The sequence below is a fragment of the Chiloscyllium plagiosum genome, unplaced genomic scaffold, assembly GCF_037043375.1.
Source record: "Chiloscyllium plagiosum isolate Xiang-an unplaced genomic scaffold, Cpla_swu_hap1 HiC_scaffold_4, whole genome shotgun sequence".
NCBI lineage: Eukaryota > Metazoa > Chordata > Chondrichthyes > Orectolobiformes > Hemiscylliidae > Chiloscyllium > Chiloscyllium plagiosum.
Window position 1 is genome coordinate 130468438 of NW_028270142.1, and position 20031 is coordinate 130488468.

At 39.7% G+C, this 20031-nt stretch overlaps 1 protein-coding gene across 7 annotated transcripts in view; it reads left to right on the plus strand.

Annotated features, from left to right (window-relative positions):
• LOC122548881 (receptor-type tyrosine-protein phosphatase mu) overlaps positions 1 to 18517 on the plus strand; it is a 903264-nt gene extending 884747 nt beyond the window's left edge. For all 7 annotated transcript variants that reach the window (XM_087986678.1, XM_087986679.1, XM_087986680.1 and 4 more), the window contains 4 exons: positions 4084 to 4209; positions 6328 to 6491; positions 9648 to 9783; positions 12516 to 18517. In XM_087986678.1, coding sequence (XP_087842804.1) covers positions 4084 to 4209; positions 6328 to 6491; positions 9648 to 9783; positions 12516 to 12569 — 480 coding nt within the window. In that variant the 3' untranslated portion in view covers positions 12570 to 18517. The remainder of the gene's footprint in view (positions 1 to 4083; positions 4210 to 6327; positions 6492 to 9647; positions 9784 to 12515) is intronic.
• The last annotated feature ends 1514 nt before the right edge of the window (positions 18518 to 20031 follow it).

Sequence of the window (20031 nt, forward strand, 5' to 3'; positions counted from 1 at the left end):
ACGAGCAGTGACATTATTTATGCTTGTTGTTTTTGAATTAAGGGCCTTGGTGAGACCTCACTTGGGGTATTTTGTGCAGCTCATCTCAGGAAGAATGTTCTTACATTTGGAGAGAGTGCAGCAAAAGTTTATCAGACTTAGTCTCGAGACAGACAGCAAGACTGAGGAGAGGTTGGATCAATTAGAATGCTATTCACTAGAGTTTAAAAGATTAAGGAGGGATGTGATAGAAACATATAAAATTCTAACAGGGCAGCACAGTGGATCAGTGGTTAGCACTGTTGCCTCACAGTGCCAGGGGCCAGGGTTCGATTCCAACTTTGGGCAACTGAGTTTGCACATTCTCCGTGTCTGTGTGGGTTTCCTCCGGGTGCTCCGATTTCCTCCCACAGTCCAAAGATGTGCTGGTTAGGAGAATTGGCCATGCTAAATTGTCCATAGTGTTCAGGATGTGTAGGCTAGGTGCATTAGTCAGGGCTAAATATACGGTAGGGGAATAGGTCTGGGTGGGTTACTCATCAGAGGGTCGGTGTGTACTTGTTGGGCCGAAGGACCTGTTTCCACACTGTGGAATCTAATCGAATCTAAATCTAAGGACTAGATAGGGTAAGGTGTAGGAAGGATATTCCCAGTGATGGGCAAGTCCAGCACCAGGAGTCACAATCTGAGAATACATGGCAAACCAGTTAGGTATGAGATGAGGAGAAATTTCTTCACCCAGAGTATGGTGAGCCTGTGGAATTCGCTACAAGATAAAAGACCAGTCGCGGCCAAAATATTGTATGATTATTAAGAATGAGTTGGATAATAATGGCTGGGCCTAAAAGGATCAAAAATTTTGGGGGGGGGGGAAAGCAGGAATAAGCTATTGAGTTGGATAGTCGACCATGATCATAAAGAATGGTGGAGCAGGCTTAAAGGGCCAAATGGTCTACTGATGCTCTTATTTCTTTGTTTCTATTATGAATACCACTTCATGCCTGCGGTGGGATTGAAAGCAAAAGTTAGATAGGGAATCTGATGGGGAAAAATCGCTCATGACTTCAGGGAATTTATGGACCGCAAACCATAAATGACTGGCATCAGCTTGCTTTTTGCTAACCTTCAGAACCATAACAGACTGAGGTTCATTATGTGTTTTCCTGTAGGCCACATCTTTTCCCTGGAGAATTGGTGTATTTGTATACTGACCTCTCATTTCAGGGACTGGGGTCCAGATAGATGGAACAAGTCCCTGCTCTCTAGCTACAACAGTCCTCAAGATTTGTTTTTTTAACTCTGATGAGTTTTTGCAGAGGTCCACTTCAAAACTCATCACTTGCACAGTCAGTGCTAGCTAATTAAGTCACTTATCTAAAATACTGTTTTGACTATACAAAGGTGGAAATATCCAGTTGCACAACATATGGCAAGTTCATATTGCTAAACATCTTTAAATGGGAGGAAGACATCCGGGGAATTCTACTATTCTGGAATCTTTGTCACTCGCCCTGGAGTATGGAGCATTGACAGCAACACAGAAACAGCTGCAAGTGTCTGTGTTTGCATGTGTGCTGTTGTTTAGATGATACTTTTTATGACTTCAGCCTTCCATCCTTCCCTAAAGTCAGATGGATTCTCTTACCAGCCAGCAATATACCAGGGTAACATGACACTGAAAATTGGTGGCTAGACCCAGAGGCAGCTGTTGCCATTTAATTCTGGTTACAGTGTCCTTCTTATAACTGCTTGTTGAAGTGGGGGGATGTTGTCTCATTTACATCCCAATAGTCCAGTCAAAATCAGAGCTGCCTTCAGTGACAAAATGAATGGAGCAGGGAAGAGAAAGTGAGGACTGCAGATGCTGGAGATCAGAGCTGAAAAATGTGTTGCTGGAAAAGCGCAGCAGATCAGGCAGCATCAAAGGAGCAGGAGAATCGACGTTTCGGGCATAAACCCTTCTTCAGGAATGAGGAGGGTGTGCCAAGCAGGCTAAGATAAAAGGTAGGGAGGAGGGGTGTTGGGAATGCGATAGGTGGAAGGAGGTAAAGGTGGGGGTGATAGGCCGGGAAGAAGATTGCAGGTCAAGAAGGCGGTGCTGAGTCCGAGGGTTGGGACTGAGATAAAGTGGGGGGAGGGGAAATGAGAAGGCTGGAGAAATCTGCATTCATCCCTTGTGGTTGGAGGGTTCCTAGGCGGAAGATGAGGCACTCTTCCTCCAGGCGTCATGTTGCCATGGTCTGGCTAGTCTGTTTGAGGACGTGGCTGAAGAGCTTCAGGGCAGAGGAGATGACCTGGGGGGTGCAGCGAGAGAGGGACTCACTGAGATCCTTGTAGAGGGACGAGGAAAGCTTCTTCAAGGAAGGCATCCTTGCAAGAGGATTTGCAGTAGGTTAAAATCAGTCAAGGAGAGGCTTTGGCTGTGGCATAGGAAGCATCGTAGGATTGTATAGTGCAATATACCACTCATTGTATTGTCAGTAACTGACCAGACGTATTCACTTTACCCACCATCTCCTCAATCCTTTGAATTTCCTAAATTGAGATTCCATTACCCAAGAGATGATTTGGAAAAAGAAGGGACCTCTCCCTGTGTTGTATCCAACATAGCCTTCCTCAAAAACCCATACCAAAAGCAGATTGATAACCATTCACCCTATTACTATTTATTGAATCTTCAATGTTGCATATGGCTATATTGCTATAGTAAAGGGCATTTCAAACAAATTGTTGCATGTGAAGTCGGATGATGATGTGGCTTTAAAGAGGTTATTTTGTCCTGGTTTTTTTGAAGAAGAGATACCGAGCCAGTGACTGAAGACCACTTGAGTAAACAGTTTGTGAGGACTTGGGTTTTGCTTTAAAAGTGGGAACAATGGAAGCAGCCTGAGTATGGCTGGCTTTCATAAACCAGACTTTCTAGTTTTTTTTTAGGTTTAGCTTTAAGCGGAAGCTATTGAGGTCTCAAAGGAGTTCAAATCCTTAGTGAATGTCTCCTGGCTGCTACTCTCTCTGAATTTTCTCATTATGTTCTTTTTCCTCCTGGATTGGGGAACTGCATGTGAGAATCTGTGTCTGAACTGTCCTTTCTGCCAAGGGATGTGTTTATGGGATGTTACTATACAAGAACAGTTAATTAGTAATAGTTACTGTATCTATTATTCTGTTAAGTTATCCAATAAAGTTGTTATTCTCTACTCCTCTTTCTTTGGTTGAGTGTCAACTAAGGCATTCAAATAAATTGCATTTTACTTAATGTCAAGTAGTTTGACAGTTGCAATTATAACGAAGCTGCTCCTTTAACAAGGCTATGGTGTCCTTGGCTTTTTTTCAGAGAGGTCATAAAAGACACAGACTACGCAAAGTCTGCGGTTGAAGGGTTTCAGGGCCAATTTGTTAATCGCTAACAGATACTGCCTCAGGCAGAAGGCTTTCATGTTTTAAAAAGAACACTTGTACAATAAAAGGAGAGTAGTCAGTTCTCCCAGCTCAGCTTTTTTCTGGTTTGATTTAGTTTTTTAGTAATGGTGTGAAAAAAAGCTGCTGCACCCAAGGAAACAGGTCCAGGCTGGTACTCTCTTTCTGACCTCTCTCCTGTAAGACCCTATGTTTGATTTTACCTTATGTGCCAAGGGGGATTGTTGCAAGTATTGGAATAGCATCATTAAGTTGGAATGATCTGTTTTCAGATAGGTTAAGTTATTCGGTGTTCTGTTCTCTTTTGGAAATTCTGTTTTTTATTTAAAACTAAGTGGTTTGACCAGTGGCATCTCTCCTGGAATATGCACTCTACACCTGCTTAAAACAACTAGCAAAGGTAGGGTCTGGGCAACCTTCTTGAAATGTTTTGAGGGGTCTGGCCTATTCCTTAACACATTGCATTGGGAACAGACACTTCACAGTTGCGTTTAAAATAAGAAAAGTTTTGGGTCTACACTAACCTCTTAAAATATTTTGCGGGTGTCTGATCTGGTCCACAACAGAAGCACATTGAGATGTTTCTGAAAGCTGTCATAAGACACTACACATCTGCAAACCGTTTAATAATGCTGATATTAATACTATTTAGCAGATATAAATGCCTCTTGTCTTTTCTCAAAATAGCTGTGCCCCCAGTACTGGCCAGAAAATGGTGTCCATCGGCATGGTCCCCTCCAGGTGGAGTTTGTGTCTGCTGACTTGGAGGAAGACATTATCAGCAGAATATTCCGAATTTACAATGCATCCAGGGTAAGAACCTGTTTTCTGTCACAGTCTATTGAAGTCCTCACAAGCTTTTTCAAATTTGACTTTCCATGTGGTTTTTCTTCCTCGCTTGTAATCAACAGTAGTTCAGAAGTGTAGTGATTGGAACCATGGCCAAGTGGATCTCATTCACTCTTGAGATCCTTGATTGGATTTGTTAACCTGGGCAAATCAGGGAGCCCCAGCTGATAGATTTTGACAGGAGATTTAAAAGGTCTCCTCATTCTAGGGAGTGGCTTTGAGTAAAGAGTGAATTAGTGATGGGATACCAGACTCTGTGCAGTTACTTCAAGAAGGAACACTATTCAAGGTCACTATATATTAATGTAAAAAGAATGTCAGACTTGTATTCGGTCTGAGAAACCACACATATCAATCATACTTCTGGACATTACTTAAATCCTGAAAATGGGACCATTTTAAAAGGTAACCATACTTTAAACTGAAGGATATATTAAAAATTCCATTATATGGATGAAATGTTTGTTAAGTATTATAATTTTGCAACAGGATTATTATCAACACTGAATATACTCATGTTAACAGTTGTTATCAAATGTTTTTAACTGAGTATGAGTTTAAACATCGTGTAATAGAAATGTTCTTCTGTTTTAATTAAAAAATCTTAAAAACAGGATGCTTTAAATCCTGATAGGTTGAGTGATGCAACTGACATCTCTTCTCTTGAGCCCACCACATCGCTCTCCCTGCCTGCACCCCTCCCCCCACCCAACCATTATTTTAAGTTTGATCAATATTTTATTATACGGCACTGAACTGATTTAGTTTTTTTGTGTTACAAATTTCGTAATCATCAACTTATATTATTAGATTCCCTACAGTGTGGAAACAGGCCCTTCAGCCCAACCAGACCACACCGACCCTCCGAAGAGCAACCCACCCAGACCCATTTCCCTTTGACTAATGCACCTAGCACTATGGGCAATTTAGCGTGGCCAATTCACCTGACCTGCACATCTTTGGACTGTGGGAGGAAACCGGAGCACCCGGAGGAAACCCACGCAGACACGAGGAGAATGTGCAAATTCCACACAGACAGTCACCCAAGTCTGGAATCGAACTTGGGACCCTGATGCTGTGAGGCAGCAGTGCTAACCACTGAGCCACTGTCCCACTCCCTTTTTTCAGTGGTGGTGGACCCGAGCCAGTGTTATATTAGATTAGATTCCCTACAGTGCAGAAACAGGCCCTCCAACCCAACCAGTCCACACCGACCCTCCAAAGAGTAACCCACCCAGACCCAACTCCCTCAATAAATCCATCAATCTCGAGACTAGCTGTAATAACAACATGAATCAGGTGTTATATTAAATTGGCTGGGGGTATGGAATGGAATTCAAAAGAGGACATTTTTGAACACTATTCTGGTTATTGGCTTTGAAAGGTAACAATATTGGCATGGGGTGGGGTGGGGAATAGGCAACGTAGGAGAACCATAAGATTCTAGGTATTAGAGGGTTACAATCTCAGGAAAATTAAGCTCCTTCACTTTGAGAAAGACATGTCCCTTGATTTGTTTATTACATGATGCTAAAATGTCAATGATTGTCACCAGTTCAATTGGTTTGTCATCCTATTAATCAAATTAATATTAGATCAGGTTGTTAGTTTCCATCTGTCCCCACTTTGATGGAGCTGTCCACCTCAATTCTCCCTCTTTGGAACTAACACAGAGAACACTGGAGAAACACAGTAGACCTGGCAGCATCTATGGAGAGAGAAACCATGTTAACAGTTCAAGTCCAGTATGACTTCTTCAGCACCTCCTCTTCTCCCTCGTTGGACTTGTTCTCTGTCAAAATTTTCTCTACCATGTAATAAGCACAAGCAAAGGAATTGAGCATGTTCATGACACTTCCAACAAAAGCAATTAGAAAAATGGCAAATGGCCGCACTTTACTTTCAGAAAACATTGACACTTTCTTAATATTGTTTTTAACTAACTTTCAATTATATCAGAAAAAAAGATTTAATAAGATTATAAATAAGAGTAAATATTAATAAATAAAGTTGAAAAATCTTATTCGGTGATGTCTATTTCCTTTCATGTCTTCCTATTGGCTAATGTGTGTGCTCAAACAGCCTCAGGATGGTTACCGAATGGTTCAGCAGTTCCAGTTTCTGGGCTGGCCTATGTACCGTGACAATCCTGTCTCAAAGCGTTCCTTCCTGAAACTCATCAGGCAGGTGGAAAAGTGGCAAGAGGAATATGATGGTGGAGAGGGACGCACCGTTGTACACTGTCTGTAAGTGCGTTTTCTGTTCTCCAGCATGATTCACATTTTTTTTATGCTTTGATTAGATTTTGGAAGTTCCCCCAAATAAATGGATTCCTATTTTGTTCACCTGGTATTGAAGTAACGGGAAAGACTTGCAAATGTGGTACAACTTGGATTGAGGAGGTTTACCTGCATTGACAGTCACCTTATGGTTGTACTCTTCCTTTGCAGTGGAAGGATTGGTAGACAGCCTTAACATTGGAGCATTCCATCCATAGCAATCACAACCTTCATACCAATCAGTAGAGTGATTAGACCAGTATGATGACAGGATTTCAATGAACTTCCATATGAAGTAGCAGGCACGAGGAGAAAAATTGTTCTCACTTGCCCTTTGGATGTTAACCCAGAATTCAGATTCAGAGCTCTTGTCACCAAATTCTGGCCTGTCTGGAGTGAGACTCAGAGGTGGGAATATAACCAGTGAAAAGAGAAGGCAGATTCTATTATTCCACACAAATAACAGTAGATTTGCACCATATGTTACTGGGAGTTGAGTTTGTACAAATCTTGACATAATTGAGTTTGTAAGCCCATAAATAGAATAATAGGTTTGAATACAAACACAATCCCATGGGCAGGTTTTTGTATTTTGGGTTGAGATACTGACACTGGAGTCAGGTCCAGGTCCCTACATTGATGTTTCCAGAGTTGGCTAATTCCTTGATGGACTTGACATGGTGAATGGATTTTGGAGGATGACCACCACAAAGAGGGGTGGCAGCCTATTGTTGTTGATAAGGGCGAATGCACTTCAAACTCCATCAAGTAAAGTCCCAGAGTCCTCAAATGCTCCTCATGTGTTAAGCCTTTCATTTTTGGGATCATTCTCGTGAACCTCCTCTAGACCCACTCCAGGGCCAGCACAGCCTTCCTGAGATAGGATTACTCAAAAAATTCAAAATGTGGTCTGACCAGAGCTTTATAAAGCCTCAGAAGTGCATCCGTGCTTTTATATTCTAGTCCTCTGGAACTAAATGCCAACATTACATTAGCCTTCCTAACTACTGACTCAACCTGCAAGTTTACCTTAAGAGAAGCCTAGACTAGAAGTCCCAAGTCCCTTTGCAATTCACATTTCTGAATTTCCTCATTTAGAAAATAGTCCATTCCTCTATCTTCCTACCAAAGTGCATGACCTCACACTTTTTCACGTGGTAATCCATCTGCCACTTCTTTGCCCACTTTCCAACTTGTCTAAATCTTTCTGAAGACTCCCCACCTCCTCAATACTACCTGCCCCTTCACCTATGTTTGCATCATCTACAAAGAGAAGGCTTTTACTGCACTACTTGTGGGACAAGAGAAGCAGGAGCTCTTCTGCTCCAACTCCCAAAGCACCCTGCCTTCTAACCAGGTCACTTTACCTTTCCCCCTTTCCCATTCTGCTGCATCATAGAATAGACCTATCTGCATGGTGCTCCCTGGCCACCTAGAAGCCAAGACCCATCATTCAGGTTGACTTCCAGGCAGTAGGCTGTCATGATAAAAGAGGAATGCAGTTGTGGAATGTGGAAGTTGTGGGATTTACCCATCAGAAACCAATTGCTCCTTCTTCCCACCAATAGCGCTTGCTGTACTTGTCTCCTTACCTTGTTCATATCCAGGTTTACGTCAGCCTATCCAATTTCTATGTTTAATTTAAAGTTACATTCAAGATGAACCCTTCAATATCACTTCTTATATAGAATTTCTTTGACAATACATTACTGATAATCTGAAGGAAGTGTAACTTTGCTGACTGGACAGGAACCTGGCACGCAGTAACTATTGATTGTGTCCAGTTTCTCATCCCATTGGTTGTCGTTGGAAAGGCTGAATCTCAGGTCATTCCTCAGGTTTCAACCCCCCCCCCCCCCCCCCCCCCCACCACTGGTAAAAAAAATCAGCCTTCCAGCGCTGTTCTGTGCTGCTTCCAGTATCTGAATACTTCTCTTGTTTATCAGAAACCTGACCCAAAGTTACAGTCTGGTAAGAGCAACATCCAACTTAATCTGTGGCTCGCTAAACCTTGACTTGTATTCTGTTTGTGCACCATTCTGTTTGCTTTGTTGATTGCTGTTCTGTGAGTTGAACATGCTCAGCATTAAGTCTAGCAAGTTACTTGGCCTCTTTCAACTTCATCTGGAGCTATTTCCACGTCATTCCTTCAGTAGTCCAAGATCCCAATGCCTGTGTTTACCCTGTGTCTCAATATGTGATGTGATCTGAATGGATAATAAATGTTCAATAAAACAAACTTTTTTTGAAGTCCTGTTCAAAAAAATTCATCTTTTTTCCCCTTTTCCACATGCACATGGTTCCCATTGATGTCTGACTGGTTTTTCCAAAATTGCATTTTCTTAGCATCTTTTTACAATCTCAGGACATCCCAATATCTCTTACAGCCAATTCAGTGTTCTTGAAGTATTTTCATTGCTTTAACATAGGAAGTACAGCAGTCAATTTGTTTGCACCAAGCTCTCATAAACATCAATGTAAACATGACTAGTTAATCCCTTTCAGTGGTGTTAGTTGAGGTAAACATATTGGCTGGCATATTATGAAGGACTATGTTGTTCTTCAAATTAATGCCATCCATCTGAAAGTGTAGATAGATCCTCAACTTAACATCTGATTTGAAGGACCATGCCTCCAACAGTGTAGCATTCCCTCAGTACTGTTCTAGAGTGTCAGCCTAGACTCAGTGCTTAAGTTTACTGAGGAAGAGTCTTAAGCCTTCTCAGAATCAAGTGTGCTAATAACTGAGCCACGTCTGAAATGTTCCATCTATAATTATTCCCCCCCCAATCCCCAACTATACATCCTTGGGGAAATACTGAACAATACACCAGACCCAATTCAGCACAGCTTAGATAAGGGACTGAAAACAATTAAACTGAAACCTGGATACCACAGTGTAGTCGATGTTGATTCATATTTCTCAGGAGAGCTTGGAAAATGTGGCTTCTGCTGCTTTGTGTGAGATAGATTGTGTGTTAATACAGCAACAAATGCCATTTGGCAATCACTGTACATTGTCAGTTTGTGAAGGATGAATTAACTGCGGATTATGTGTGTACTGACAATTGGATCTTCCTGAGCTGAGCACTGAATCATGTCCAAACATTAACACAAATGCAGGAATGGTGGAGGGCGCAGTGGAGCTTTCTGTGCCATCAGTATCGTGTGTGAGATGCTCCGACACCAGCGAGCAGTCGATGTGTTCCATGCCGTGAAAACACTGAGAAACAACAAGCCCAATATGGTGGACCTGCTGGTGAGTACAAAACCTTTATGCAGATGAATTCCTGTCAATTTTACTTATTTTTCATGGATAATAAGTGTGCATCTTTCATTCAGAGACCATAGAGCAATCAATAGGCTCAACATTCCATCTGCCTTTCCCAATCTCTTACTGTAACTTTGGTGAAAAATCAGTAAAAGGCCCAAAGTAGCAGTGTGAAATGTTAAGAAATTTCTCCATGCCTCAGCCCTCTCCCCATCAGCACCTTAGCCATCCATCCATCTTCATCCCCCTGTGTAGTACTAACTAGCAACTGACTTTATAAGTAAATATGGTTTCTTTATATCCATGTGGACAGCTAAGATCAGGGGATATTGTATGGTCATCAAAGTTCCATTATAATAATTGTCATTGAATAGAGTAGGATACTATTAAAAAGAATTGTTCTTATCTTATTTTTTCGCTTGATCAATTGAAGCTATAATTAATACCTGTGGGCCCTGTTCTCCATACATTGCTCAATAGGCTATATTTTTCAACGTAAGTGCAGACGTTGTGCTAGCAATCTATTCATTCACATGTTAAGGACAGAGTTCATGTGTTTTGTTATGGTCCATGATCAGGGTGTATTCACGAGTGAGTTAAATGTATGTTCTTATCTAAAGAGAGGTTTCTCCAAAGTTAAATACTCTTCAGCAGCAAGCTTTTGTGTATTTAAAAATAAAGATCATTTATTATCTCACACTTGCTCAGCAGGTCTAAATAAAATAACACACAAATTATCCTATACATAAAGATCAGATATAAAGAAAGTAAAGAAAAATAATACAAGTAGTCATAATTTCAATCTCTTTTGTAGCAAGCCTGTAATTTCATGGAAGACTTGATGTTTTATCTAGAGTGTAAGTCTAACAAAAGGCAATTATCTGATGAAGGAGCAGCGCTCCGAAAGCTAGTGCTTCCAAATAAACCTGTTGGACTATAACCTGGTGTTGTGTGATTTTTAACTTAACAAAAGAAAAGAATTCTCAGTAATCTACAAGTCTTCTTGTCATTAAATGCCTTAACTTTGGAACTGGATTGAGAAAAGTTCCTCTGTGATTTTCAATATATAGTTTTCTTACCTTGACTGCATAGTTGCCTTGTAACTGGTTTAATGGCTTTTTCTGATGATGCTTCTTGTCATCAGAATAATGCTTGTCATTTTTAAAGCAGCATGTAACAAACCAGGATCCCTTAACCATGTAACCAATTACAATTCCAAAATCCTTCTTTCAGGAAATATAGTGCTTTGGGCTCTTACATCGTGTGTTACAAAACTTTGAGACAACTAGGAACTTATAAATAAAAAACCTATTTCAAATTACCTTTCTGAATGCCTTTCAGGAAGAGAGACTGACATTTGATATTTCTACTGCCCAGAGTGAAATAGAGAAATGAGTTGACTGATATGTGTGAATTTTGTTCTGTTGTTCTTGTTCTTGGTCCATTCTCAACAAAGTGACTTGTGAATATGACTGTCCATATTTTAATATTTAGCTGAGTTTTAGGTCTGCCTGGAGCTGATATTGTCAAAATCACATGATGTTGTAGCCAGCTATCTTAAAAGTTTTTTGTGTCTATTTTTATGCCTGTATTGGACACATGCAAACCATCACAAGCTAGCCTAATCCAAGGATTGCATTAGACATTAGACACACTAGCTAGTGCATTTAAAAAGTAGCACAAAAGAGAAATCACTGTAATTCTCAGACTTTTAATATACAGTAAACTTTATTTTATCCAACAGCTAACAATCTGGTATTCTCAGTAAACCGGAAAAAAAACCCAACGAAATTTACTGTATTATTCTGTCCAATTATTATAGTTTTTAATTTAGTTACCTCAGTGTAATTATACTTGTTCAACTGAATGGCCACATGAAATATAAAAAGTTAATTCAATTTCAAGTAAATCTTTCCACAATGATGTATGAGTAGTCAGCTGAGGGTGTGAGTGGGAAGGCTCCCTAATGGTAAGTTTTATTCAAGGCAAAGTAACATTTTAATTTCACTGATTTACACTGTAAATAAAGTATAACAGTAATATATATATATTCTCTCCGTTACATAACGATTGCTTAATGTGTGTTTTTACATTGTTTACATGAACCTCTTAATCATCTGGAGTACTTGATCAAGTACTTCTGGGGCCATAGCTGCCTGTTAATAAAACAAATTTTAACACCAACAGATTTATAATTTTCAAAACTAATTCGCAAAAGCATGATATACTGATCTTGGGAAAGCAAACAAAAGAACTCAGCTGGAACTGCAGTCCTAATTCCAATTTGCCAGAAATGTTTAGGACACAAACTCATCAATGATTCCCATATCACCAAAATAACCCATTTGCAGGACAGATGAAACATGTATTCCTGGGACTACATAAAATAACAATCTGGTCAGTCTGACGTGATTGTAAAAGAACTGGATGAAGGTTGAAGCATTTTCCCTGAGTGAAAAGAGTCACAGATGGACAAGGTCCAATTCTCTGCATGGTGCAGTGCATGTCGAGATATGTTTTCTGATCGATTCCTAATATTCACACAAACCACCCAGCATTTTGAATTTACAGGAAACAACCAATGTTGGTTTATGCCAGATAATTTGAATTTTACTGTACATACTGTCCTGACTGATCAATGACCAACACTGAAAGATCTAAGCAAATATAAAATGACATTAAAATGTTTCTCAAAATGTTGAATTGTGTTTCTCTTTCAGGAACAGTATAAGTTCTGCTATGAAGTGGCAATTGAGTGCTTGAATTCTGGTTGATGCAAGATCCGTGGCATCTCATGAGGCCCCTCTCGTCCACATCCAGAAAACAATGCGCAGGCTCCTGGTAAACTATGACAAGAGAGCTATAAATCAGTGGCCATCAGTTCTACAAGCCAACGCTTCTCTTTGTTTTTAATTCCACAAACTGGGTCCCTTCTGGGGTCTCAGAGAGAGACTGTAAAAAAAATATCTGCTTGCACTGCCAAACATTTACTTTAAACCAGCAGCTCTCCATACTGCAGCTGTTTGATATTTAAAAGGAAATTGGTATTCATACTAAATGTATACACATTACTCAGAGCATTGTTAGTTAGCTGGTGTAACTAAAGAGCACATTTTTGTTTTAATGCAAGATATTTTACTGGCAGTCCAGAGGAGTTGACTAATATTCAGGAGTGGAAATTAGGAATAGGCCATTGGCCTTAGCTGATGTGGCTTCTTGGCTCTAAGTACAATTTTCTAAAAAAACCTATTCCAGACCTTGCCAGCATTATGTCTGTATCCCATTTATCTCTCACTTACTGGTTTGGAGTCTCTCCATTTTTTTGCCATGCAAAATGATCTGAGATATTCTGCAATCGATGTACTTGGTGCCATTTTATTCTGTTAATGAATTAATGAACAATTCAATTGATTAAAAAAGTTGAGACTTAGAACCAGTTTCTTCAATCACCATTTCTGGCTGCTTCTTTCTTCCAATTTTCCTTCATTATTTTACACTTTTAAAACATTTTCATTTCTCCTTCATCTCCATCCATCGTCATTTTTTGATTATGTCTCAGTTAAGCATTTTGGGGTGTTTCATTACATTAAAGTAATTCCACATAAGCTCCAATTTCTGATACAGGAATATAAGACCAGGAGAAAAGCATTCATTCTCGTCAGGCGTATTCCACCATGCAATGAGGCCATGACTGATTTGCAGCTCATCCATTCACCCAACCTTCCTCCACTCGCTCGATAGCCTGACCTAATTAATACTATCAATCTCCATTGTAAGAATTCTAACAAACCTAGCATTTGGCAATGTTTTGCGAGAGTGAGTTTCAGATTCCTGCTGTACACATGTAAACAGGTTCCACTCTAAATTTAAGATTTTAGGACAGTGTTAGGGAAAACTTACTTCAGTCAAACAATTGTGAATCTTTAGAGTTCTTGACACCACAGGGTTATCATTTAATGCATTTAGGCTGGGATATATAAACCTTTAGAATCTCAGGGAGTCAAAGGATATGGAAAATAGTCAGAAAAGTGGATTTGAATTCCAAGACCTTCCAAGACTGTATTAAATACCATAGCAATATGGAATACTCCTGTTCCCATTTCTTGAAGTTTTGGGGTTTTTTTGTGAAGATAATACTTTTTCTTCTAGGACTCCACAGCCAAAAAAAAATTCCCTATCAATTAAGCACATGGACCAAATGGCCTCATAAGACGTAGGAACGGAAGTAGGCCATACAGCCCATTGAGTCTTCACTGCCATTCTCAGCTAATATTCCTCAACTCCACTTTCCTAACACCTTCATTTACTTATTGATTGAAAACCTCTCTATCATAGCCTTGAATCTCATTGCTGTATAAATCTATCATTTTATCTGAGTAAATCTTCCTTGTCTTCAAGATCTCAATCAGACCATCTCTCAAGTTTTCAAAGTCAGAGGAATATAAACTATGTGTATGCAATTTGTTCTCATACTCTTACCCTCAAAGCCCTAGTATGAGTCTGGTGAATCTATGTTTGTGGTTTGCTGCCCAAAACTGAATGCAGTAATCCTGATGGAGACCTGACGACAGCTTTCTACAATGGAAGCATTGACTCCAGATTTTCATATTGAAGAAGACAAACATCTGTTTTTGAATGCTAAAAGTGCCAATGATTCTGGTGGCAAGAGTGATAACTTGTATTGATGTGATAGTACAGTGTGTCTCTAATACTGATAGATGCACTAGTATTTAATCTACAGATCTGTAGAAAAGCTGCTGGAAGAGGAAGACACTAGTTGGCCACATCACCCAATAGTCAATTTTATGATGGAGGATACCTGACATAGGATTGAGGTATACAGTGAGATCAAGGCAGTAAGTAGTCCCTAAGAAGCCTGTGCTTAAATTTCATGAGGTGGAAATGGTGCTGGCATCATGATAGTCACACTGTGCCCACAACCCAGTAACTCCAGGCTTATATCTTGGGAATATGGGTTCAGAATTCCTCAAATTAAGATACTGTCCAATTATAAATTATTCAAACATACAAGATTCTTCAGGGACTTAAGAAAAGGAAAGGTTACTTCTCCTTGTGGGAGAGTTGGGAACAGAGGACATAATCTCAGAATAAGGGGTTGCACATTAAAGACAATGAGGAAGAATTTCTTCTGTCAGAATCTATGGAATAACTTACCGCAGAGAGCTGCTAATGCTGGGTTATTAAGAATATTCAAGACTGATATGGACAGATCTTTGATTAGTAAGGGTTTTGGCAGTTATGGGGAAAAGGCAAGAAAGTGGAGTTGAGGATTATCACATCAGCTCAGAGCAGTTGGAGGGGCTGAATGGTCTACTTAGGCTTCTAATCTCTTTGTTTTCTATGGTCTTATATATACTAAACTAGAAAACTACTGTAAGCAGGCTATTTACCGCAAATAAAACCCTTACAGATCTAAAACAGTTCTGAATGTAGACCCTTAAAATGCAAACTCAAGCAGCTTCACTTTCTCTATGGGCTCCTGAACCCAATGCCAGGCTCAAGTAGAAGCCTCCACATGCTGAAGAGTCATTCAGTATGGTTTATCCCAGAGTAGCCAGTTCATGACCAGAATGTGGACTTTCAAATTTGGATGCCCAGTCAGAGACAGTCTAGTTGGAACATAACAGCAGAAAGTAACACAAGTTGAGCCAAAGAGAGGGAGCTCATAAACGGAGGCAGCCAAGCTTTTACCATCTCTGCAACCTGGCTGCTGCTGTTCAGGAAGAATGTATTAATGTGGCTGCTTGCGCACCCTAGTGGACAATGAGAGCCTCTAGGCCTGCCTGGAGCACTGGCTGCCCTGTCTGTGGCTGTGGGAGGTTGCCTCTGGCTGGTCAAATGGCAGATGCCAACTGGAAAATCTCATTTGGCTTCATTTTGTGGAACCTTTATAAAAGGCCATTAGTGACCCAGACTAGCCACCCCCCCCATACATCTGCCTCTGCAATAACTGCCTGGAATCTGGATGCTTGGGCGTGGAGTGGGGAGGCTTGGGGATTGGGGAGGCAGGATGGTGGCGGTGTGGAGTAGAGCCAGCATGCAGCCTGGCAGTGATATTGATATTGACTGGCTACCGCCATCCCCAGCCTCCTGGGGCCAGACAATTAAGGCCTAAGGAGTTCATGGAAACATGAACTTGTTGATACCCCCAACTCACTATCCAACTGCTTACATTGCAGTGCACTAAAGCTCAGTGAGCAACATTTGTAATTAGGAACAAAGTTCCTGAAGCCAGTGCAGGTCCTAAATCTCAAATGGCCTCAATGGTGACTCGCGACGATCACCAATTCCATGGATAAAAGTTGTTTATTATCTTAAGCTAGACTGTCAACAGCCCTTCGCTACTGTGAAATTCTAGATATACTGATTGTAACAAATCATAAGCAACACCAATGGGATTCCAGGAATTTAAATAAAGGAGTAACTCTCTTTCCTAGCGAACAATTCCATCCCCCTTCCTGGCCTACTGCTTCAGGCTGAGCCAGATTTATATAGTCTCCTGAATTCAGCTCCTAACCCCATATCCTTTCCATTACCAGAATCAATTCCTTCCATCTCTGTATCACCACCCATTTCCACAACTGATGCTGAAAGCCCTATCTATGCTTTTGCTGCCTAAGGGAGGGAAAGTGACATACTGGTAATCTCAAACAGTTAGTAATCCTGAGGAGCAGGCTAACTGTCATTTCAAATCTCACCATGACAGCTCATCAAGTTTAAGCTGCATTAATCAAAAGGATCTAGTACTGGTTTGTATCGTTGTGACCATGACAGCTATTGCTCTTGTTAAAACATATGTTCACTGAAGTCCTGTAGTGAAAGAAATCTGCCAGTCTCACCTGGTCTGGTTTAAACATAGCTCCAGGCCCACAGCAACCTGGTTGACTCTTTGCTGCCCTTTGAAATGACCTAGCAAGCTGTTCACTTCAGGGGCAATTATTGATTCACATGTCCTGTGAAATAATTTTTACGAAAGGCTCGAAGCTCGCCTGACTGGCCTTTCATCTTATACCAACTATGTACCTAAACTTATCCAAAGTTCTGCTCCTTATACCCTAACATAAACTAAATCCATTTGTTTATCAGTCTTGTACTTCCTGACTCTTCACCTCTCTCTCCTCCTCTGTTATTCAGACCAAACATTTTAGCCACAATCTCAAATGGCTGGCTATCTTTCTTTTCTTTGTGCGCTGCTGTGTAATGTCTTATTATATTAAAGGCAATACATTGAAGCAAGGTGTTGCTGTAAATTAGTTCATCTTCCTTTAACCAGCAAGATCAGCTCTTTCACATCAAACCAGAATGCCCAAACAACACATCTGATGCTTTATAGGGCTCATATTATCAAGACCTTTTTAATGACTTTCAGACCCTGCTCTATCCAAGCACTAATAGAGAAGAATCCAGTCAAAGGTGTTATTACTTCTGTCTGTGGAACATGTGCATGAGCTCTGACATCAAGTTGAAAAATGATTAGAGAAAAGAGTAATGCTTTAAAAAAATGAAAGCAGAACTGTATCCACAATTAGTATCTTAAGATTATGATTCTTATTCGCAATGGCCATGAAATTCTCCAGACCTCCTGTAATATTTTGGGTATTCAGAACCACATTAAAATACTTATTCTAATCTCTGTATCCACTCATGCCCAATGGTGTCTTTGTGCAGTGTCACAAGGAAGTGTCAATTCACTCTTCACTATCAATTATTTAATCTTGGTTCCATCAAACCATTAACAGTATTGGCAGTAGGAATGATGATGCTACCAGGCTGAGAAGGGTACATGGTGTAATAGGTTGTACATGTCTCCAGAAAGATGGATTTTGACTTGGCAAGTAAACTTTTTTTCTCATTTCATCCTTTCTTACATTTTTCTCAAATTATCAGCATTTAATGTTCCCATACTTTCTGAAATGTTGGTGCACCAGACATTTAGAAATCATTTTGAAATGTCTGAGGAATTGATTGAGAAGGAAAACAAAAGTTAAAAGTAGTCCTTTTAATATGATAAATACATTGTAATGCTCTAGTCTCTCAAACAATATAGTGGATGACACTGGCTTTATATAAATTTATTTAAATGGAGACCAATCTCTCAGTAATTGTCATTGAGAAAGCTTTAGTTCTAACAGTATTGTCAGTTCTCACTGGTGTTAGTCAACTTCCAGCGATAAACTAGATTGCTTGTGGCACTGAGTCACTGAACGAACCTCTGTTCAAGGATCAAATTGTATTTCCATTTTGTGGGGAATACAATTCTTTATTAAAATTATTATCCTTATATTCAAAAGAAAATAACACTTAATGTATGTGGCTAATATAGACTTAACAGACTATTTGTACATGTAAATCTTTTGGTTATTTTGTTCAATCAGTGATTGCTACCTTTATCATTTCATCTGCTTGTCAACTTAGATTTAATGCTGAGTGCAGCTATGACAAAAAACAAAAGCCAGAAATTAGTCCAGCCCTAAACGAATGAGCCAAAGCTTTATTTTGTTCCTTCATTTGTTTATATTGTAAATATTTATGAATCATCTGATTATTTATTCATGAAGAACACTCTTTATGTGAAGCACAGTAAGTGACAATCATTTTTTCCAGAAACCTTACTATTGTCCACAGAATGATATTGTCAACTTTTTGTTTAACTTGTATTTCAGTAATTGATTGTTCAATAAAGAATTACCAGTCTAGTGTTCTGCATGTTGTTCCCTTGTGCTCTATCTTCCCCCTCCTGTTGTCTTCCTGCTGTGACATTGTATACTTTCATTCACAATCCTTCAAAAAAATGAATCGGAAGTTAAAATTTTCACATCTCATCCAATTGAATAGATCACAATTCTTTCAAATAGCACTAAAAAGGGTTAGTGTTTAAGAAGGTGTTGATTGCGAAATATTATCCATAAAGTTGAAGTGAAATTTATTTTGCAAGTGATTTATCACATTTGGGACCTTTCACAGATTCTTTACAAAATGTTATGAGATTTCCATTTATTTACAACTCTCCAAGTACCTCGCCAGACTAATTTTTGGTTGATGTAGTAAAATCAAAAATAGTTAAACACATGCCTCCTCCTGCTGCTGTCTTCACATGACTTTATGAATACATTGCTAAGTACAAGCCCAGAAAATCCAAAAGTTGATATCTCATCTGACAATGTTTCAGTGTCACAGGCTTGAGCTAAGAACTACTCACTAGGGATTAGATTCACAGACTCCTAGTAACTAGTATCTACATGGTCTATATTGCAGTCATCTGTGAAGCTGCTACTGTTATAATCCTGGATGAGATCTGCTTAGGAGCAAGTAATTTTTTTAAGAAACAAAATGTTTGATCTCAGGTACTTACTATGAGAACCTAGCCACGAGTTTCCATGGTTTTCAAAAAACAAACTAAACTTTATCATACGAGTGAGAAAAGCAAAACAACCTAGAGCTTATAATTAAGATGAGGAAAATATGGGTTTACTATCAAACTATGGTCTCCTGTACTTTAAATGGCCAGTTGAGTCAAAACAGATAATACTCTGATGCTAATGACATTGTAAGTCACTAAATCACTCTTTTTGCCAGAGATTCCAATTCTTCACTTTTGAAAATCTAGCTTCAGAATTGCCTCAAAAACTGCCTGTCACCAACTGCCTCAATAACTGCTCACACCTGCCATATTTTAAGGGAAGACAATGGCCTAGTGGTATTGTCATTCAATTGTTAATCCAGAAATTCAGCTAATGTTCTGGAAACCTGGGTTCAAATCCAGCCACAGTTGTCAGTGGAGTTTGAATTCAATCAAAATAATCTGGAATTAAGAATCTACCATTATCGATTGTTGCAAAAAACACATCTGGTTTATTAATGTCCTTCATAGAGGAAGATCTGCTTTCCTTGCCTAGTGCAGCCTACATATGACCCATGACCCACAGCAATGTGATTGCCTGTCAGCTGCTTTCTGAAATGCCTAGCAAGCCACTCAGTTGTGTAGTCACTATGAAGTCTCAACAAAGAAATGAATATAGACAGACCACCTGACATCAGTCTAGGCACAAGAAAAGACAATGGCAGAACCCTCGTCAAGCCTGTAAGGTCCTCCTTTCTAACATCTAGGGGCTAGTGCCAAAATTGGGAGAGCTGTCTCAAAGACTCATCAAGCAACAGCATGACATAGTCATACTCACAGAATTAAACCTGTCAGACAATATCCCAGACACTATT